We start from the raw sequence: 23,892 nt of genomic DNA on the forward strand, positions 1-23,892 counted from the left end.
AAACCAAAAGTGAATTTCTGTTTCGCTGTGCTAAATATATAACATCGAACATTTCCAACTTAAAGTCTTCCGCGATGTGATCAACATCTCTCAACCGACGAGTTTTCAACGCTTCACCAAGCAAGCCTACAGCCGAAAAAAACATTCTCGAGGGTACATAGCATTGCAAAAGTGCACTTCCTTTTAGAGGTGAAGTGTGTACCCACTTCACAATGAAAGTATCATCTTCCTTTCCATTCTTCTCCGGCGGCGGTGGGCTTGAAACTTTGTGCCTTTGCCATGTCGTTCCTCCAAGCTGCATATTCTGGAAGAATACACGTTGCTTCTTTTGTGCTTTGCATTTGATGGGTGGGGTGGGGAGGAAAGATGGCATCCTTGGAGATTAAGATGCTTAAAATGTAAATTCATGACTTACATTGACGTGTACAGAGCTATCTACTTAAATAACTGTGAGAAATTCAAACGTATGTCGTTAGTTTAATGTTATCGATTTTGTTATTTGTCGTTACAGATAATTTATTCATCGATGTAACTGCTGGTGACACAATCGGCTTCGGAGAGTGATGAAGTACCCATTTCAACAAGTGAAAAGCCCTTCGTTTTTATGAAGTAATAGGCAATTAACAGCCAAAGCACTGATGGCATAGACGCGACACGTGAAACTGTGCTTAAAATCGATTTTTCAGTTCCCGAGTGTCACGCAATGAGTGGTGAATGCTACATATGAGTCTGTATAGTTTGGAATACTGAGAGCACGTATCGAGAACACATCAGCACCGGTGAAAATGTGATTATTGTATTGAAGAAACGGATGGAAAACGACGATCATCGAATATTTAAATCGAATTTTGCCAGAAACAAGCCCGGGCTACATTCCCCTATTAAATCAATTACAAATGCAACATTTCGTGAATTGAACTAATTCTATCCAATTATAATTATTCAAATTTGATGCGTGTTCAGTGCGATCGCGTTCGGTTAACACGTGTGGAATGCTTGCCAGAAAAACACGTTTGCGAGGAATCCGACATCAACCTCGTGCCGCGCGAGAGTACACATAACCATATCAAGTGTTCGAAAATGCGAGGCTCGCTATTTTGAACAACCTCGCTCAACGGAAAAACAACCCTTCGCGTCGTGTCCTTCCGACCGGTATCAATTTCCCGCCAACCAACATCTCGCGGTGAACATGTTGCGGGCGCTCACCGTATCGACACGGTGTTGTGATGCCGGGCCATTTGCCGGAAAGAAAATGCGATGCTAATTGAATTTATGAAATTCATTTTCATTAAACGTGAATGATGACGAGTGATGCAAATTGAAGATTTTCGACACTCGAACCCTGCCGCTGCTAATCTCGGTGAAGAGCCTGGAAATTCCGTGTTCATTAAATCACTCGAATCCCGAGCATATTTAGGTGAAAAGTGAAAGTGCTCCCCGACTAGGGATTGCTACTTCTTTATGAACGACTGCTGCTTAGCTGGAAGGTGATAATTGAGGAGGAGTTTTGTGGTTTTGTCGATTTGTTGTCGGTCAATCGAATTAACTGAACGAAATGGATTACAAGCATTTGATTGTGCTCGTCTTGGCGCTGGCGACTCTCGTAAAAGGTAAGTGATATTGCCTGCGTTATTTTTCTTCGTAATGGTAGAAATGAATTTGTTTGTTTATTGTGATTGGATTGGCTGCCATGGAAGAAAAAGCTGATCTGAAAGTTCATTATTATTTAATCGATTACATTGACCCATTGCAATGCTCCCTTTTTGAATGTTGATATCGTTTTGTTTGATGGTTATGAGAAATTTGAAAAGCAAAAGAACCCCACTCAATGGGGTATAAAAACACGAAGGTCATTTCTGCGCCCACGTTTTCTGATGCCAACCGCCAGCACCAACTTTGCAGGATTATTCTCCAGCATTCTCGCTACATTCCCTGTCCACCGTATCGTTTCAGTTTTAGCTACCCCCACGATACTAGGTTCACTGGAGAGTGTAGTGACCTCACGTTCATTGTTTGTCCTAACACACCTGTATACCACCAAAGATCGTTATTAGCATGTATTGCTCAAACGCTCTGAGTGCTTGCGAGTACTCCTCGACAGCATGGATCCCAGGACCCCGGTCTTATTAGCGTTTATTAGCGTGAATCTTCTTCAACCACAGACAGACTTCCGTTTACGGTTTAAAACTATCTTGAAGGAGATATAGGCAAGTGCACTGCAGTCAACCTATGGGGGAACTATTTTCCCAACATTAATGCACTTATTATCACGTGTGCCCAAGCAGCGAGAAATCATGAGTGGCACATCTTCCTCCGAAACGCTCTCATCGATATTCGTTAGCAACAAATCGAAGTTCTCGTTCTCGCATATCGAATCATGTAATCCACTCGCAGTTTCGGATGCATTTGTCATTTCACTCGATCCATTTTTCGCGATGATTTCGGTGTTGTCCTTTCGTGAGAAGATTGCCGTGATTGTCTCTGCACATGTCAGCTTGTGGCACAAGGCCTCTGCGCGGGCGGTTCAGCTTCTCGTACAACTTCCGTGTGTCCTTAGCGTGGTACAGCTCTTCCATTGCTTCACGAACTCGTTCTTTCTGCTGGCTTTTTTTCCTCCGGAAGACTAAGTTCTGCCTGTTCTACGCCTGTCTTTTTTTCCTTCTAAACCATAGGGGGATAATCTGCTCAACAGACACCCTAACAGAAGGTTAGGGTAGTGTAGGTCTGACAGGCCGTCTTCTATAACAAAAGTAAAATCCAGGACTACTCTCTCCTCGTACCCACTAAACCATTCCTATGGTCGCCAAACCCTACGTCTCTCCGGAACCACCAAGAAGGTATTGCTTCAGAGAGGGGCTAGTGCACATCGCACCCACAAGGTTAGCTGCGTAGCCTGCAGCAACGAACATCGATGACTCGCTTTGGAGAGTCCATCACGGTAGCATGCTGGCGCTTAGCCAGTTTCCCGAGTGGTCCTCGCCACTCCCTTTGTCCTCGGAAGGCGGGCAGGGTCAACCCCGCCTGCACCCTACTGCTGAGCGGACATCAAGAACTGATGCCCACGTGCAACCCGATCTGACCTGCCCGTAAGGAAGGGTATCACTACCCTTCAGTCCCTATCAGATGCACCCGTAGGTTGCAGACAGCAGGATCTCACGGGTTACGTACAAAAGGCTGAATCACATAAGGCTGAATGGTCAAAAGGCTGAAACACATAAGGCTGAATGATCAAAAGGCTGAAAGCATCAAAAGGCTGAAAGATATCAAAAGGCTGAAAGATATCAACATGTTGAAAAGTTTTGAAGTTGTAGAGAATCGAATGAAATGACATTTTGGACATTTATGGCTAATCTATTGGTCTTTGATAAACATTTGACTCGACTTGAAAATGATCATAGGAAACAAAAGAATCATTGCTCGAAAGTACATTTGGTCAAACGATTATTTGGTCAAAACCCATTTTACGCAAGAGGAAGTATATGACATTCAATCGATTTGACTATTCATCGAATGGACATCTGGTCACGTGAGCTAACTCTAACTGATGAAAAGACATTACATAATCTTATGGATTTCGGTATCATAATATCTGAAACATAGACTTTCTTCAGTATCATATCGGCCAATACCCCGCTAATACTAAACTATGTTTGCTCAAATTGGCAAAGGATTTCGCCAACAATTTATTTCCACTCGTTTGAAGTATTATGTGTGTCAACTCGGAAACTAGGTTGAATGAGTCTTAGATGTAAACAATTGTTCGGGTAATTCGGGTAATAAGCGGTAGTTGAGGCAAAAACTATTGCTCAAAAATGTTTGAACTTTGTTCAGTTCTAAATTTATAACGCGTGCGAGCTCTAAATTGAACACTAGCGAAATCCGCGAAACTGAAATGTCCATACCTCCACCATGTTTGCACAGATTTAAAACATTTTGAGCTCATTAGATTCAGAAATTCTTCTGCTATTGGAACCATATCTGAGCGTACCAATCCGGTCAACATGGAGTTTGGAAAATCCGGATTTCCAATCATATGATTTAATACAATACAGTAACGGAATTATTGACATGAATTATCGAAAATCATAAAATTGCCTAAACCAATAGAGGCTGATCGTTGGTCCATCAGTTGGCCATTCCTGATTAAGTTTCTCAAGGAACTCCGGGTGACTAAACAGGTTTATTAGCATCACATATCGACAGAAACTATTTCCCCCAATGTTGTGCACATAAGAGTTCAGAACCGAATTGCAGCACTGCAGTGTGAGCGCGTTCAATTTGCATTGAAGTTCATACTCGGCACACTGCGATCAAATATATTTGAACATGCAAATTGAACGCGGCATGAACTGGAAAGGACTGAACCCGTAGCATGCTGACTAACATGTTACCCTGGTATCTGTGATATTAAAATGGTCATATTTGCGCCATTTCACCCTTCCATTTTGGCAATCTTTTGGGCTAATTCAATCTCCTTCTATTGAAGAGTGAACCAGTCCGACCATCCTGTGTTTCGAAAAATCTAAATTCCTGTAGCTGTATTTCAATATCCGAGAACACAATGTCGTACCAAAGGATCTATGATGCATTTCCCTGTGACATAACATAATAACGTCCAAACATGTAGATGCGGCATAAGGTTCTAGTCCTAGGAAAGAAGACACATAGGATTTAATGATGAAGATAAGCGCATGTGAACTCAGAGTCGAATGGGAACCGAGCGGGCGCTCTTAAGCAGCAAAAGCTCTGACAGGCAAGTTCAATGCTTTGTCGACCAAAAAATTTTAAGTGTTCAGTTCATTTTTGGCTCACGTTCTGTTCGAATACAATACTGCTTGAAAGAATAGCCTATTTTATAAGAAGGAGAAACATCTGGTAAAAAGTAAGCAGCTTCATCACCTGAACTTAAATTATGGTTCTTCCAACATTTTAAAAGAAGGAAAACCTTTGATAAAAAAAAGATGCAGCTATAACATTCAAACACAGTAAGAACAGCCTATGTTCAAAAGAAGGGGAAATCTCCGATGAATCGTTTTTAAGGAATATGCGCACGCAGAAGCTCGCTGCATTTTACACATTGATAAGAATGCCAACACTGAATATATGCATATACCTCAAAAGAACAGCCTATTTTTAATAGAAGGAAAAATCACTCACGGGAGAGTTATTAATATGCAGATATTATCATCAAACGCTTGGTCGTTATACTTTACTATTTGCGGCCACAATACTTACTCTTCCATCAGAGATTTTTCCCGCTTTTTTAGAAAGGCTGTTCTTTCGAGGTAAATGCATAGATCATAATTTAACCATTCAACTAGGCTGCCTAGTAAACCTCCTTAGCATTAAAATCATTATAACCCATTCGCCTTAGTGGCATTTGAGGCCTGATATCCTTCAGCATAATGACACAGCACCAACGGGAACGACATTTCGGCAAATGCCACTCCGGGGACTAGTATGCCGGAAAATATAATACCTTGTGTAATACCATCTTTTAAATCATTAATCCCTCAGCTAAGTTTCTATAGAGTTCATTATTATGGATATTTCAAGTTTTGGAATTTGCCATGTTTTCAGCCTTTTGTTATTTCAGCCTTTTGTAATTTCAGCCTTTTGTTACATATCCATAGTTTCAGCCTTTTGTATTCAGCCTTATGTGCATTCAGCCTTTTGAAATTCAGCCTTATGTTACCATCCCGGATCTCACCTACCCCGACCCTTGCCGGGGACCCCTTTCCAACCGCGGGCTCGGATCCCACCCAGTAGACCGACGCCACGACAGCACCGCTACCGGGACTTCCTCTCCGCGGCCACTTAATCGTTGTAAGGGTCGATCTCGACCGCAGGGCACCGGTATGACCTACGAAGCCGACTCCGAACCCCTGGACCACCTCTTGCACTGCATCTGGACTAGCCATTCTCCGAGTCCACGCGCCACCTCCTCTGTAGCTCCCAGACGATATGGGTGATAGCCGTTGAAACGGCGTTCCAGCCAAACTCATCCCTACACATCCTCTGGACCAAGTTGTCCGGGTATGTGTCCTCCCCGCATATTATGTGTATGTATAATATATAAAATAAATACAGGGTGCCGTGCCAGCACTGCATTTGCGCCTGTCAATAATTTGTTTGAGTCACTTTGGGATTGTACTAAAACCAACCCAACACTAACCATTCCCACTAAGCTTTCTTCCCTTTTAGATTATGTTCCCTTGTGTGTGACTCGATTCAAGCGTTACCGTCTGGTCATGTTTGTTCGAAATTCTCCACCGCAAATTACCGTGTAAAGTGACTGATACAAATTTGTTCATGTCTCGTTTCGTTAAGCTTGCCATAAACATACCTTCCCTAAACGACTCCCAAATCACCACTTTCTTGATATTGCGGCAAGTAGGGGAGCATGTGATTTTCCACTCAAGCTCCGAGGCTAATGTACGCGTTAGCTTGATAAAAATATAGCATCACCTACCCACGTTGCGTTGGTATCTTCCCACTCAACCCCGAGACAGGTGAAACATGATACACAGACAGTCAGTACCAGTTTGTGGCACATCATCCTTCGGCGCTTTTCATGTGTATGTCCCTATATCCTAATGCGAAAGCACCCTCGTCGTTGTCGTCGTTTCCATTATGCGGAAAGGTGGCTTTCAGCACAAATGAAGCTGCTGAGCGTAAAGAGGGAGCTGATTAAATCACTGTATCGGACCGAAAACTAATTATCCTCCTAATGATGGTTTTATAGGTCACCAGCGCTACCGACACCGACCGCCGTCGCCGAACAGATTGCTCGAGCTCGACGACTAAGATGATGAATTGCCCGAAAGGTAAAAGCGACTTCCGTGGTTGCGAAGAGGATGTTAGTGTCTTGTGGGGCGACCGACCATCTGCCGGGACATGCAAGAGTGGCTCTCAGGTCGAAAGTTTACGCTACGTTTCATGGTACGGTACGCTTCCACTCTTCCTTCCAACAACAGTATGTGTGTGTATGTGTGAGTTCACACGCAGGCTTTTGTGCCGCAATCCGCTCACCACCCACAGTAACTTAATTATGTAAGCTAATCCTTTGGAGGTTGTATGAATAAACATAAAGGTTTGCTCGGTGTGCCATGGCTAGTGGTACCTACTATCACTACTGATATTGAGATACGGCACACTTCAAGCTTTTGGGATGGGACGAATATATTCGAGTACTATATTCACGGAATATTGAAAGGCTCTTATCGTTTCGTATTCGAATGGCCAAGCTTGGAGGCATATATATGGGAAATTTGGAAATAGAAAATTCAAATTGACTGCATTATCTAAACATTCTAATTAGTTACGTGATAAATTAAAGTGAGTTGTGATTTTTTCAAGAACATAAGGTAAATCTGGTCATAATTTCAACGGCATTCTAAATACTATTTTGATAACACTCCGAGAAAGTTCTGCATCCTTGATCCCGCCCGACGAAGGCCAGATCACGTTTTAGGGGTTGTCCATTAATTACGTAAGGGTTTATAAGGGAAGGGCGGGGTTTGAGAAATCTTACGCGTTTTGGTTCTCATACAAAAAATCTTACAAGGGGCTGGGGGTGTAATAATCCCTTTACGTAATAAATAGACAGCCCCTTACCTGATCCACCCATATTGACCATTGCGCTCTTCATTTTTTTTGTACCAACCGGATATGTGGCGAATATCAGTTTTGCAGGGTGGTGGTCCAACATTCTTGCAACATGCCCTGCCCACCATATCCGTCTGGCATACACCACCTTCTGAATGCTGAGTTGTCCATAGAGCAGGGGTTCTCAAACTTTTTCAGCTTGCGACTCACTTTTGATTTTAATAGAAATCGGCGACCCACATACGTCTTTATAATATTTTCGATTTTTTACCCTTCTTACACCCATAAGAAGGGTATAAATATCGCTCGAAAAACCGACTTTCGATCCGAGGCCCGGAGGGCCGAGTCTCTTATACCAATGAACTCAGCTCGACGAACTGAGCAAATGTCTGTATGTGTGTGTGTGTGTGTGTGTATGTGCGCTACAAAAAAAAGTCACGCACGTTTCTCAGCCGTCTGTCAACCGATTTGAGTTCTCTTAGAAGCAAATGAAAGCTACTACATCCTAGTAGAACGCTATTGATTTTTTTTTTTCGATTGGACGTTTGGTTACCGAGATATCTCTCGAAGTGTACTTATGAGTCATATTTCTAAACTTTTTAAGATTTTTGACCAAGTGTATCATAATAAATATTTCGGCCGTTTGTCAATCGATTTAAGTTCTCTTGGCACCAAATGAAAGCTACAGCATCCTAGTAGATCACCCAGAAATTTTATTTCGATTGAACATTTGGTTACAGAGATATCTTTCGAAGAGTACTTAGGATTTATACAACTAAACTTTTTGAGATTTTTGACCAATTGTATAATAATAAATATCTTAGCCGTCTGTCAACCGATTTCGGTTATCGTGGCACCAAATGAAAGCAACAACATTCTAGTAGAACCCTATACAATTTCATTACGATTGGACATTTGATTACCGATATATCTTTCAGAGTACTTGGGAGTAATACAGGTTAACTTTTTGAGAGATTTTGAACCAAGGGTACCATAATAAATATCTCAGCCATCTGTCAACCGATTTGGGTTCTCTAAGCACCAAATAAAAGCTACAATATCCTTGTATAAGGCCCTGAAATTTTATTTCGATTCGATATTTGATTACTGAGATATCTTACGAAGAGTATTTCAATAAATTCTTTTTTATTATTATATTCACTTGTTATCTTGCATTAGTTTTTCACCAGTCTATGGGAAATTATTTTTCAATAAATTATGCTGATCTCATACAAAGTGTATTCTAGCAGGTTATTGTTTTCAACAAAATTATAATTAACAAATTACAAATACACATGAATTTTATGTAAACTAACAATATGTTAAATAAAAGCTTTGAATTTATATATTGTGGGAAAAATGCAAGAAACGAACAGCCAAAATAACTAGTTAATGCCAAAACTGTAGTAGATATATCATTTTGTACTTTTTACACCATAACCATGAATACCAAGTACTTCGAAGCTAATTTATTCGACTGATTAAGAGATATTAGACAAAGTGCATCTTGCTGATTTTCTTATCCATTTGTTAGTCGATTCAAGATTATTTGGCAGTTAACAAAAGATACAATATTCCAGAATATGAAAGCTATTTTTTTAACATTCCATATAAGATTCTAGGAGGTGTCTGGCATTTCTGGTAAGTCCATGGTCTGATGCTTTGGGAACCAATGCACTAGATGTCAAATCCACAAAATTTTCTAGAACTTTTGGTCAATCACACAAAATAAATTTGCTTAATAGGCATAATATAACAATATTTTTAATAAGTGTAAGAAGGGTTCTGTTCACCACAGGTGGATTAAATCGGGTTTTTATTATTATATTCACTTGTTATCTTGCATGAGTTTTTGACCAGTCTATGGGAAATTATTTTTCAATAAATAATGCTGACCTCATATAAAATGTATACTAGCAGGTTATTGTTTTCAACAAAATTATAAATAACAAATCACATATTAACAGGAATTCTATGAAAACTAACAATATGTTAAATGAAAGCTTTGAATTTATATATTGTGGGAAAAACGCAAGAACCGGATAGCCAAAATAATTAGCTAATGCCAAAACTGATTAACTTAGTAGATATATCATTTTTGTCCTTTCTACACCATAACCATGAATACCAAGTACTTCGGAGCTAATTTAATCGACTGATTAAGAGATATTAGACAAAGTGTATCTCGCTGATTTTCTTACCCATTTATTAATCGATTCAAGATCTTTTGGCAGTTAACAAAAGATACAATATTCCAGAATATGTAAGCTATTTTTTAAACAGTCCATACAAGATTCTAGGAGGTGTCTGGCATTTCTGGTAGTTTAGTCAATGGTCCATGATGCAATTTTGGAAACCAATCCACTAGATGCCAAATCCACAGTATTTTCTAGAACTTTTGATCTATTACACAAAATAAATACATATGTTAAATACAAATTGTACAAAAATAGTTTTAATAAGTGTAAGAAGGGTTCTGTTCACCATAGGTGGATTAAATCGGGTTGTTTTTAGTTTGGATTGAATTTTCAAATGCAACATTTCATCACTTTCATTGTGATAAAAATTTCAATCATAAATTCAAAAATGTTCAATCAAAGATTATAAGTTGCAAAGCATTCATATCACAGACAAATAGACGTGGAACAAATGCGAATAAAATCATCGTCATTCACCGCCATTCACCGCTCATGCCCCATTCACCGCTCATATTGGGTCAATCTTACAAAAGTTATCAAATGTTAGTAAAGTATCGTAACAAAAGTGAATGTAACATGCTGCCACATTAAAAAGCTTTCATTTCATCAATTTTTTATATGGGTGTACTTGAAATCACGTTCTTAAAAAATGTTTCCCTCACTGCGCTGCAGGGCAGCATGGGAACCGTTCAGGGCAAACAGCCGAAAAAATATCCAACAGTAAAACCCGTAAAAATCCATTTTGACAAAATAGGATGAATAATATGAAACATCATGAATCATCAATATTATGGTAAATAAAAGTTATTTTGTTTTTATGAATGAATAATTCATGTGGCTTCATGAAAAAATAATTCAGTGAATGGATCCATTGTGAGCGGTGAATGGATACATGAGCGTTAATAGGAGCCAAGAGATAACACATTTTAGTTTTATTTTTTTCGGTTGTAAACAAATTTTACGATTGTTTTATATGTTTTCTATAATAGCAACATAATTATGGAGTGTTAACGAAAATAAATGGCAATTTTGGGACACTGGGACACTATAGAAATTATCAACGACAGGTCAGAGCCAGATCTTCGAAAGTTTGAATAGTATTAGGGAGAAATCGCATCTCTAGAAATAAACCTGACGATTATCCAATACAGTAGGTACATGTTTCTAGATTTCTAATGGTTAGCAATATATTTTGTTATATATTAAAGTAGACATTTATTTCAATTTTGCTAAAAACCTCGCGACCCACCAAAAATCGGCTCGCGACCCACCAGTGGGTCGCGACCCATAGTTTGAGAAACGCTGCCATAGAGTGCAGCCAGCATTGCCACCGTAGGGGAGACTGAGGAGACTTGATCCCTGGGGAGACTTGATCCCTGGGGAGACTTGTTCCCCCCATATTTGTTCGGAATCGAAAACTTTTTTCTTCTAGCATAATTTTTCCAAAACTTCTCCTGGACAAACGACTATGTTTTGGCTATAAGTGATTTCGATTGTACATTGTATTATTTTTTAATGGCTGATGGTTTGTTTTCAGTCCTTCAGAAATCTTTTAGGCAATTCCGAAAATTCTCAATACCTTTGTGAAAATTGAACCAAATCGTGTCAAAATTTCACAGCACATAGTTTAAATAAAATACTTTCAAACTTATTTATCCAAATAAGGCTGTTGTTAACATATTTTAATCAATTCAGCTTAGTATACACAACAGTGATATGGGGAGACTTGATCCCTCGAGGATTACACACACATTATACATGTGAAAAATAAAATTCAATTCGGAAGCCTCTATTTACGTGGAATTCTAGTCTATTCAACGATAAAATGTGTCAGATAATTATAACTTTAGTACAAACCAAGAAAAGGGGGATCAAGTCTCCCCATTTTGAAAATACGACATATCCTTAAAAATTTAAGGAAATCTTACAATTTCAAACACTCCATATTCATCGAAATTACAAGAAAACTCGAAAAGAAAATGAATAGGAAGACTCTGGAATTATTTTCCCTTTAAATAAACCATGTGCTCAAAGGGGGATCAAGTGTCACCCATTTTTGAAAAATACATCATAAGACATGTCTCCATAAAAACACAGTTTTGAAAACTTTAACAATAATTTAAAGACCTTCTGTTGTGTATTAACTTGCAATAGATGTTAACCTGCCATTTTGTACGGAAATCGGATCTAGTTTTGTGTTTTTTCTTATAGTTTCATGTAAATTTAGAAAAAGGGATCAAGTCTCCTCAGTCTCCCCTACACTGTTCTCCCACACACCGTTGAGATCGTCCTTAGTACACGTCACTGGAATTCTCCGAGTGCTTGCAAGTTCTCCTCGAGCATGGCCCGTGTCTAGTGTCTGTAGGTGATTATATCGGTTCTTAGCATTAAGCACATGGTACATTTGGTGCATTGGTGAATCTTCTTCGTAGTTATAGGCACGAATTCCATTCATTAGTCTTCGTATTTGTGAGTCATAAAATACGAAGACTCATGAAAGGAATTCGTGTTGTTAGTCATCAATAAGGATTTGAGGTATAACATTCTAGATTGAATTAGTTATGGTTGATTTGGTAGACCCAGACACAAACGAAATGCTCCACTGCCTGCTTGGGGAGCCTTTCGGATGAATGTGCTTCACAGGACTTCAACACAGCTACCTTCACTAACGCATGCGTATACAGCAGAATTTTGAACAAGATATTGGACTGATTAACTGACTGTTTGAGTATCTCCGCGGGTGCTGAAGCATTACCGGAGTGGGTGAGCCACGTACCTTTGTTGGAAGATTCGGCAATGTCCCTGATCTAGAGCACGCAAATCTTCGAGACAGTTCTTCGAAAGATCCCATTGTCATTCCGGTCGTGAACCACTTGGATGTGCTCCTCTGAGCCTCGCAACATCTCAAGTAACACGGCTAAGTTTCACCTTACGTTGTCACGTTGCTTTGTCTACCAGTTGTGCAAGTCGGAGAGGTACAGTATAGTCTACACATTTCACAATTATGGCCTATAACCTTGCGATTTCTGCCAGAAGGAAGTACGATTGGTTTTATAGATTCTGAGCATGAGCATGCATGAGCATGAGCAAAGATGACCGCACAAAGTTGCTACTCCGTGATTGACCAGAGCACAAATAACCAATGAATATGGCTTGGGACTAGCTTACTATTGTACACAGTTCGAGAGCTCTCAACTTTAGTAAGGTCAATAATGGCGCCGGCCACGTCCTTATGGTCATCGAGGATGGGAGGGAATGTTAGTAAGACAAACGTTATTATAAGACCGCGAATCGCTGCACCTCCCCGTTTGTCTCAGGAAGAAATTTTTGTTAGTAGGGTAGGGTAAATTGTCAGTCTGGGAGTCACCTATGGTTGGTGATATGATTTGACAATGGATCAATGTACACAAACCGCCGTTAACAACCGATCACTTTTCGACGCAAAAACAAGCCAAAAAGAAAATTCTATCGCGTGTCTCCACACCACCAGGGAGCAGAAATCTTTAGTCTATTCCACACAGAAATACACTGAACGCAACTCACTTGTCGGCGCCCGGATTTTTTTCCTCGATCGGCGAGCCCGAACTAACACTTTTCACTCTTCCGAATAGAAAAAAAGAAAGAGAAAAAACCGAAGCAAACGCGCGCGACACCGGCACCCGGACGAAATCTCACCACACATTAATGAACGCTGGGTCCGCCGCCGGCGAAATGCTCACTTTCGAAAAGAAAATAGAAAGGGGAAAAAATCGAACCACCGAAGCAAACGCGCGCGACACCGGCACACCGGCGAAAACTTGTCGCCCTTTTTGTAGATGGGACACACGATACCTTCCATCCATTCCTCCGGTAATACTTCTTCCTCCCAAATCTTGGTAATGACCCAGTGTAGTGCTCTCATCAGTGCTTCTCCACCGTATTTTAGAAGCTCGCTTGGTAGTTGATCTGCTCCAGCGGCTTTGTTGTTTTTTAACCGGCCAACCTCCTCCTCAGTGCATGATCACATTTCGATCAAAGCGGACGCGTTGTTCACTCGGTGCGGTCTTTGTTTCGTTGCTTTGTTCTGTCGTGCACGGTATCCGTACAATAGATTGAAATGTGCAGTGAAGCGACGGTCAAAAATACATTGGCTTTTGTGTTCCCCGAGAATGCCGCCCAGCCAAATTTGGCAGAAATGGCTGGCTTCATAAAGACGCTCATCGGAGATGTATCAACGATGGACACTACGTATAAAATTTCTGATGAAAAATCAGTCTTTATACGTTTTCGCAGCGAAGAAGCAATGAAGTTTTGCTTGGAAAACAATTCCGAGACACTTCCTTTCCATTACACCAATGGAAAGAAGGTTATGGTACACATGTGCATTGCAGGAGGAAATACTCGCTATGTGAGGATTTTCGATCTGCCCCCGGAGGTTTCAGATGAGGACCTAACCTCAGTGCTGGCGAAGTATGGTGTGGTAAAGCGCACTGTGCGAGAACGTTTCCCGATTGAGTTTCAGCTAGATCTATTCACGGGAGTGCGTGGAGTCTATATGAACATCGACCGAGACATACCAGAGATTCTTCATTTTCAAAACCGAAAAGGAAGAATTTTCTACGCAGGAAGGAAGGCGAAATGTTTCACGTGTAGATCGGACACACATCTGAAAAAATCTTGTCCAACGCTACAGAAGCGGCGGTATGAAGCACAAAAGCAACAGCTATCAACGGCAGAGCAGAAGCCCGAAGAAGAAGAAGAAGATATTTCTGCCGTAGGTGATGATAAATCCAACTGGATTATAAAGGTCAACAAAAAAAGGAAACCTAAGAGGAAGAAGAATACATCCAATCATCAGTCATCTATAATCTCTAAAAACCAGACAACCGAGAGAAAGAACGCAATAGGATCATCTACGAACGAGAGTGACAGCAGCAAAACCGCGGGCTTCGATTCTCTTTCGGCGAAGAGAAGATTCAGAGTCCCGAGGTATGAGTGGTTCGAAGATGTGAACGAACGTCAGCAACTGATTGAAGAAGATAAAATCAGGATAGCAGCAGCACTTAATATAAACGTGGATCAAATTGAAGTTTATCACGATTAGTTTAAGTTGTTTTTTGTACATTATTATTTAAACATTATTTAATTATTGTATTTAAAATAAGCAGTCGGCTCCGTAAAATGTTAAACATGTCTGAGCCTTTCAAATAAACGATCTAGTAAAAAAAAAAAACCTCCTCCTCAATCTCTTGGAGGTCAGGGGCCGGAAGTCTTTCGTCCTGTGCACATACTCCTAGATCTGTTACTTGCAACGTCGCCATTGAGGTGCTCATCGTAATGCTGCCACCACCTCTCGACCACCTCACGCTCGCTCGTGAGAATATTCCCGTGACTATCTCGGCACATGTCGGCTTGTGGTACAAAGCCTCTGCGCGAGCGGTTTAGCTTCTCGTAGAACATTCGTGTGAAGTTGTCCTCCGTCCTCCGAAGTAGGTGATCTAGATTGACTCAATCTTCTCAGTCACGGCATTGTAGGAAACTGTTTTCTGGAACTTGGTTCTGATGAAATTCTTGGCGTTGCCACACATTGTCATTGCTAGACGTACTCTCCGGGCAGTGAAACGCTTTAGGGGACTGCCATAAATACCTACGTGGTGAGATTAGTGATTAGCTCGACTTAAATCGCCCCACGAGGCAGACGAAGGCGTTTGCGAAGGTTGCTACTAAACATTTCACGTGATGTCTACGGAGTTGCGGATAGGAGACTACCCAGTCAACCAGTCATCGTATAAGATGTTGAATAAGATGTTAAAGTGAAGGCGATATGGGTACATTTTACATGCGCCTAAATGGAGACATGCACGCATATGGCCTTCACTTTATCATCTTATGCAACATCTTATACGATTACTGGTTGTCTGGGTATGAACGGACCACAGTAATCCCCTCCAACCTTCAGGAATGGCGTGCCGTATTAGACAGTTGCCATTTGTTGTTCCTGGTTTTGTAATCTGACTCGTTTAGAACCTTCCGTATAAGGTTCCGATTGATAAGAGCTCAGAACCATTCTCTGGAGCTGACGTTGACTCGTATAGAGCATCTTCAAGTGGTAGTGCTGGATTATTACCGAAGCAAAGGGTTGAAGTTGATAATAATAGGATGCTTCCGCTTTTCTGAAACTGGTGCGCTTTCTGAAAGTCGACCGCAAACGTAATGTATGTTTTTCATCTCGTGGTTTGGGATAAACTTGCTATCTCCAAGCTGGAAGCATTTTTTTAGGACATCCGCAGTATCTGGAACAGTGCGTCCTTATACTCCGGCAGGTTTTAAAGGACAATTTTACCGCCTTCGGCCAGAGGCCGCACAGACTGAACATTACAAGTAGATACCATATATACGGATCCAAAAGCTGCCTTTGACCGTGTGGACCATCGTTTGCTTCTAGAGAAAATTAGACGCATGGGTGCCGTGAATAGTTTTGTTCTCTGGCAGGAATCATACTTAACCGATCGTCGTCTGTCCGTGAAGTTAGGTGACACCGAATCGTACAGTTTTTGCAACCAATCTGGTGTTCCTCAAGGGAGCAATTTAGGGCCCCTCCTTTTTTCGCTGTTCTTTAATGATGTATGTCTAGTGCTGCCTTCAGGTTGTAGGATTATCTACGCTGATGATTTGGAACTCTTTTTGATAATTAAAACTCTAGAAGACTGCCTAAAACTTCAGAGGATGTCAGATATGTTTGCAAATTGGTGCATTAGAATCGTGTTCAAAAATGCGCGGTTATTATCTTCACACGTAAGAAAAGTACCACTAACTCGAACTATTCTTTATGTGGAAAGTTATTAGAGAGAGTTACTTTTGTGAAGGATCTCGGTATACTGTTAGATTCAGGCTTAACATTCAGAGATAACTATTCAGCGATTATTGCTAAAGCAAACAGGAATTTCGGATTTCTCATTAGATTTTCTAAAGAATTTCGCGATCCGTATAACCTAAGAAATCTGTAATTTGCGCTAGTACGGCCGGGCTTAGAATATGCTTCCGTAATATGGAGTCCATACACTGAAATTTGGAAATCTAGGATAGAGATGGTGCAATCTAAGTTCATCAGATATGCTTTAAGACTTCTCCCATGGAATAACTCTGCTGAACTTCCTCCCTATGAGGATCGTTGTAGACTCTTAGTAATTGATACCCTTGCTTACAGAAGTAAATTACATCGAGTATTGTTTGTAGGATAGATCTTCAGAGGAGAAATTGACTCACCGAGCATTTTAGGACAACTCAACGTTAATGTTCCTCCTCGCCCTTTGCGTAGAACTGACTTTTTATATCTTGACTGTAGACGCACCGATTATGGCAAGAATGATCCAATTAATGCTATGTGTAATCTGTTCAACTCTGTGTATTGTGTATTTTACGTATTTTAGGTTCAGATTTGTTGTAAGTAAGCAAGATATTCATTAAGACTGTAATGTCAGATGGATCATATATAATAATAATAGTAATAATAATTACTAACATTCGACAACGGACAGCACATAACACCCAGTGGCCTAGTGGTGAATTTTCCGTTTGACTTTTCGTTTTCCCCGACTGAAGCGGGAAATGAATCCACACTCGAAGACACCGAAACGGCTGACGCTGCTAATCGCTCGGCCACGAAGCCCACGGGTTAGGTCTTCCTGGAATTGTGGTTCACTCATTACGAGTTGTGACTGAATTGACGTATCCGAGATTCCGCTTGCAGCTATAACGCTACGGCCCTTCGTTCTTCTAGTGATGCTGTTTCAAAGTTGATTGACGGTGTCTCCGAAATCCTCTGACCAGAAATTCTGACCTTGATACAACCAACCTGACATATTGAACTAGAGATACTGATATTCGAGCAGAGCAGCGGATATACATATCTCGTACAAGAGCGTCGGCTTAGTTCTGGACACCCAACACATAGTTCCAGACACCACTCTTTATCAGGTGCTGGCTCTCGAACACACTGTTTGCCACGAAAGCCTGCCATCGTATCGGTGTTGACGCAATTCAATACTTAACGATGTTGGAATCGGGTAAAAAAATGACGGAATGGCCAACTGTTGGCTTTGCACCTTCCTCCTCGCATTTTTTTCAGCCTTACTTGACGATCATGTTCCGGCTCCAGGATTGACTTCTTCCTCTCTGTCGGCTTCTTCTCAAACCACGTCAATCTTCTCATAAACTTCATGAAATTTATGGTATGTAATGCATTTCAACAGCTGCGAACGAACTTCCACTTTACCTTTTTTCGTGTTCGCCTTCAAAAATGTTCACGTCCGAGCCAGGAGTTCGATTGCACTGTAATAAGAAAATCATTTGTTTACATTTTGAGGATAGAGCGAATCCGAACGATATAATATATATTGGTTGAAGGTATATACACATCTGTTGTTGCAATGACGGAGTAGCAAATGCAACCAACTATTATTCAGCAATTGTTAGTGAAATTTAAAGACGAAAACAATTTTTTTCTTGATAGTTTTTTGAAAAAGATTTTAGCAAAACACAATGAAAATAATATATGTCAGACCAAGTGTCAGACTAATGGTGAAATTTCATATGTCAAGCATGATCACATTTTGGAAATAAGCTTCTAAATTAAAATACAAATTTGCCAAATGATTGTCTGGTGCTTCAAAAGAACCTAGGATATTAAATGTTTTTAAGGTTGAAAGATTCGTCATTGACATAATCGTAATAAAGCCTGTATCCGCAATAATCGGGACACAGGAGTACGGCTGTAGCTCTGTAATAAATCGGTAAAATTGGTCAAAAAATTGACTGAGAACTTTTTATTGTATGTTTATTTTTTGTGCTAAATTTCATAAAAATCGATGCATTACTTTTAACTGTGGGTGAAAAACAAACTGACGTGGTTTTAAGAATTTTGTACAATCATGACCAATTTTCATTCGCATACTAGATGGTTCTTTTACGCTACAGTTCAAAGTTGTGTGAGGATAATTATGAAATTTCGTTAGCAGTTATGATACTACCTTGCAAAATTTCATCAACTTTGATCAATTGGTTTGAAAACTACTGGTGTTGATAGGGGTGAGTGTTAGTGAAAATGTTTCGTGTTTTTCATGTGCGATGTTTGCAAATATGCATAACTTTTAAATTTCTCTGCCAATTTTCATGGAATTTACACAGAAGGTACCCCAAGCAACACAGAAAACATCTTTGGGCAACAAAATTTCCAAAGATGTATTTTAAGTGTATTATAAGCGATACAGAAAACATGTTGTGTTAATTTTCAGTTGTAATTGTGTTGATCGATAACAAACAACAACAACAAATATTTTTCTCTGTATCACGTATGAAATATTTTTATATGACAATTATAGAACATAAACATCAAGTTGTTAATGCAATTATTATCGTCGCACCACCAAATCGAAGTCGTCGCTAGAAGCACATGCGAAGTTGCAGCTGCGAAGTAAATTTTAATCTATTTTTTCTGTTGCGCATCATTAAGCTAATTAAGAGCAACAATATGCACTAATCCAAATTGAGTTGCGACATTTCTAAGTAGGTTAAAAATCAATTTTCGCACGTTCGGTCACTTCGTATTTCGACCAAAAGCATAATATAAAAGCAATAGCGACACGATAATAGAAAGAAGAAGAAAAATTAAAATGCTACTCATTTTTCCGTTTCTGGAATGCTGCGGTCAATTGAGGACAATAAGTGGTTCAAGGAACTGACCCAAAGTACCGAGTTTCCGAGAATAAACATTCAATCAGCACGTCTTTGTTGAGCCACCATCAAGATTCCAGTCCCACATACCTTTTACCGGGTACCATATCCTTATATACGAACGCCCCGCTTCAATAGAATCAGCGTACTCTAATTTGGTGAACATCCTGAAGGCCAAAAGGTCTAAGCTGTTGATCTAACAGGATCTAACCGGTCTGTAGGATACAATAGGACAGATCGGTGAAGTACTAGATTTGTAGTAATGAGCTGAATTTTAGTATGGTGAGAAGGTCAATTCTCCGTTTCTGCAATGAAATGGTGCAAAAAGCGTAGGTATCATAATTCCTTGCCTAATTTGATGCTGTTCGAGCAAAACTTTGGGCAACAGTGTTTTTGTTTTCTCCATTTCTTGCAACATAAACAACATAGTTATCCAAAGTTTTGCTCAAACAGCATCAAATTAGGCAAGGAATCATGATACCCACGCTTTTCGCACCATTTCATTGCAGAAACGGAGAATTGGCCTTCTCACCATACTAAAATTCAGCTCATTACTACAAATCTAGTACTACACCGAACGTGCCCCATTCAGAATCACCGCGCATCTGGTATTCCGGACTACGTGGAAGAGTCAGCATCCAACAGTCGGTACTATTTTAACTCCTCAAGCTTACATTCCGGTTCTGCAACACCTGCTGGTTAACGACGGTTACGCAAGCTCAACCTATGGCAGACATGCATTTTACTGGAACCTTTTCGAAGTGAGCCATGCGTTGTCATTTACACTGAAATCGCGGATTCATTCCGAATATTCTCACGGTCAGGACCACCTTTATTCCCCCGGTCAAGGAAAACAAACCTCCATCAGCAGCGTAGTTATTTACTATTGCCAGTTATTTTGTCAGTTTGACAGTTGTAGCCCCGTTGAAAATGTAGCTGTAAATAAGTTATTTTGGTGTAGTTACAAGCTTTTGGAAACAAAATTATAACTAGCGTGAAGATATGTTCGAATGATGTTATTTCGACGTATTTTGAACGCTTTTACGTTATTTATAGCAAAGTTGCTCTCGAGGTGCACTATAGGTGCAACATTAACGTAATTTTTACTTGTTCTCAAATCAAAACACTTCGCTTTCAGAGAAAAGTTTTGTTCATTCAAGGAACGTTATGCAGATTACAGTACCGAACAAATATGTTAATACACTATTTAAAAAAAATGGTAAAAATTTACGCTTCTCTTGCTTGATCAAAACTTTTAAGAAAAATGCTTTTTCATTTTAAAAATACTTGAATTTTACTTGAGTAATAATCAGTAGCTTGCCATACGCTCAGTTATTCAATGAAGTAAATATTAAAAGTGAAATTTTTGAACGTCACTGTAAGCCAAATATAAAAGTTGCCATGTTGCTCTGGTCTCAGTTTGGAAAAAAATAGACAACTTATAGAAAAAAAATGCTTCATTTGGTTGATACAATCTGCATATTTCAATTCAATACAGTGGCGGATGAATTATGGATGAGTAGAAACATATGTTTCACCATAAATCTTCAATCGCACATAAAATAGCACTATCCTTACTGATAATAAACCAATCCACAAATTTTCATTAATTTGTTTTATAAAATAATATGTATGGTCTTTGCCTTCATCATCTGAAAATAATTTTCCAGCTTGGTGAAGTTACAAATATAAATATATATATATTTATTTTTTCTGTCAGTCACTACGTTGCAAATACAGTTGTTATGAGATCATGTTTATATTGCTTTGTTCTAAATAAGGCTCTCGCAAGATATATAACTATAAAATTTCTTAATTTGAACCTATACATGTGACATGCTATATAACAGTATTCTACAGGTTATATTACTAAAAAGCAGCTTAGTTTCAACCAATCAATATAGTTGCATTATTAAAGTGTTTTCCAAGTGTCAATTGTTGACAGATAACTTTATTGCAACTAATTAATGCATAAAAATTGAATCGAAAGCAATTATTGGTACTATAAGAGTATTGGGATACATCTTGTATAACTTCCACGATGTTCTATAAGCCGCCATTTTTTGCGCTGTTTTGAATATATAAGTATCCTATAAGACGTGAATAATGCAAGAATAATACAACAGAGCTAGTACGATACTTGAATTTTAAACTCTTATAAAACAATCTGTGTTACTTGGGACTCGATTATGTGTATATTATGCCTGCAAAATTTGATGATTATTGATATAGTACTTTCAATAATACAATCGAAACAATAAAGGGTGCAGACTAATCGCTCTCTGAGAGGCTAAAATCACGTTCAGTCCCAATACATGTTTCAACTATAAAATTGTTGGTAATGAATCGATTTTTTTGAAATTTTGCTCATGCAACAAATGTAGATTGAGAGGTTTGTGTTCAAAATTTCAGCCATTTCCGTTGCCAAATTCCAAAGTTACAGTGCTGATAAGCAAAACTAGGGGCTGTACAAAATTCAAGGGCGCACATTCTACTCTTTCATTGCTACAACAAAAAGTACTGCACCGGTGAAATGAACATATCTCAAGATGTTATAAGGTCAAATTTGAGCAATTTTAATGTATCTATTTCAGAGTTACAGCTGTATTTCTGTGTCCCGATTATTGCGGATACAGGCTTTAATTGAAAATTCGAAAGCAGTTTTCTCATTCAAAACTGAAATTTCCGCAATGAAAAGGAATTCACTGTATTGCGGATGGAGAATGAAGTACAGTCAATACATTTTCACTACGGAAATTTCAGATTGAACGAGAAAACTGCTTTACAATTTTCAATGATGACGATTATGTCAATAACGAATCCTTCAACCTTAAATGAACGAGATCCAACAAGATGTAATTTTTTTATTGATCATAAATTGATTTTCAAACAAAACTCCACGTTCACCTCATACACAAGAGTAAATGATTACTACTCCATTGTTTTATACTGCTTAACAGTCGGTGTTCAACTGCATTTTATGCTCCAGCTTGCAATATATTAAACCACATTCAACTGGGCTTAACGGTTTTCATAAACAATGTTCAGGATATCAAGAAACAAGAAATTTCCGACGTTTTCAGGAAAATCCGACAACAGACTTCTTTTTCCGATTTCAACGCACGCAACATCATCGCATCGGTTCGGTTGGTGATGCTAAGCTATTTTCTCTGTATTACCACACGCAATGCGCCACATCCAGGCGGGCAGTCAGCCAGTGCGGAGCCCCAGAAGGGAATCAACCATGCATGGGGTTGCTGCTGCAGCTTGTATTACTATACTTAGAACCGGAAATTGGAAAACAAACACGTGCCATCAACCAGATTGTTTGCCTGTTTGATGTGAAAATAGTTGGCGAATCATTACCGCACACATTTTGCAACCTGCGGGAGGCCAATGATACGTCAGTTATTCATGTCGAGATTTCCATAATCTGGGTCTGGGGAAAAATGTTGGTGAGTTTTTGTTTGGAGCGAATATGTTTTTGATTTCAAATGAAATCAGGCGTCAGATGAAGCTGTGATTGAAGCTTAAAGTTGTAAAAATATATTTGCAATTTGTGGAGTACAAATATAGGCCTCTACTTCTCTTCTTAGCGAAACGCCTTCACTGGAATAAAGCCTAATTCCAAGCTTAGTGCCTCACTTCCTCAGTTATTAACTGAAAGCTTCCCAAGTAACCACGCTGTTGAAGCTGTACGTATTGCATAAATAGGATTAACCCGCAATTTTCTCCTTTAATTTTTCTACGGGATCTTTGAAAAATATCACAATTTCATTCGGAAATTTTGTCAAAAGATTTCTTCAGTTTCTCATATCTAATAGAGCCCCATAGAAATTCCTTCATCCAGGGACTTTTTAAGAAACTCTGCTATGAATGATATTTTATTGCCCTTTTCCGGCTATACCAGTCGGCCAGTCTGTCTGAAATAGACGTAAAAACTTGAAGTATGTTACGTTATATTGGCAAATTGAGAGATAAAATTGTGAAAAAATTACCACTTGTTTTGGTGGGGTTCAAACCTACGACTACGTATCGCTAGTCCGGCGCTTTAACCGACTAAGCCACAGAACAAGTTACAATTCTGCGGAATAGAAAGTCAAACTGGATTAGAAGCACCACCCAAACCGGGTCCGTCTTTCACAACTTAACGCTCTTTCGGCTCTGAGATGCCAATCTTCCGCACTCTTGTGGCCTACGAACAACAAGTGTGAGCGTATTGTTTTTAGAATGTTGATGTTGAAGCTGGACTGACACATACTTTGTCACCAACCATCTGATCGGTGCAAACTCGGTATGCGTTGAGTTTTCTATTCCGCAGAATTGTAACTTGTTTTGTGGCTTAGTTGGTTAAAGCGCCGGACTAGCGATACGG

The 23,892-nt window shown here is 39.5% G+C and overlaps 1 protein-coding gene across 2 annotated transcripts in view; it reads left to right on the top strand.

Moving 5' to 3' along the window:
• Positions 1-23,892, top strand: part of LOC109429102 (irregular chiasm C-roughest protein) — a 457,292-nt gene that overhangs the window by 125,176 nt on the left and 308,224 nt on the right. For both annotated transcript variants that reach the window (XM_029863148.2, XM_029863147.2), the window contains exon 2: positions 512-1,610. In XM_029863148.2, coding sequence (XP_029719008.1) covers positions 1,556-1,610 — 55 coding nt within the window. In that variant the 5' untranslated portion in view covers positions 512-1,555. The remainder of the gene's footprint in view (positions 1-511; positions 1,611-23,892) is intronic.

This window comes from Aedes albopictus, chromosome 3 (genome assembly GCF_035046485.1).
Source record: "Aedes albopictus strain Foshan chromosome 3, AalbF5, whole genome shotgun sequence".
In the NCBI taxonomy this organism is placed as follows: domain Eukaryota; kingdom Metazoa; phylum Arthropoda; class Insecta; order Diptera; family Culicidae; genus Aedes; species Aedes albopictus.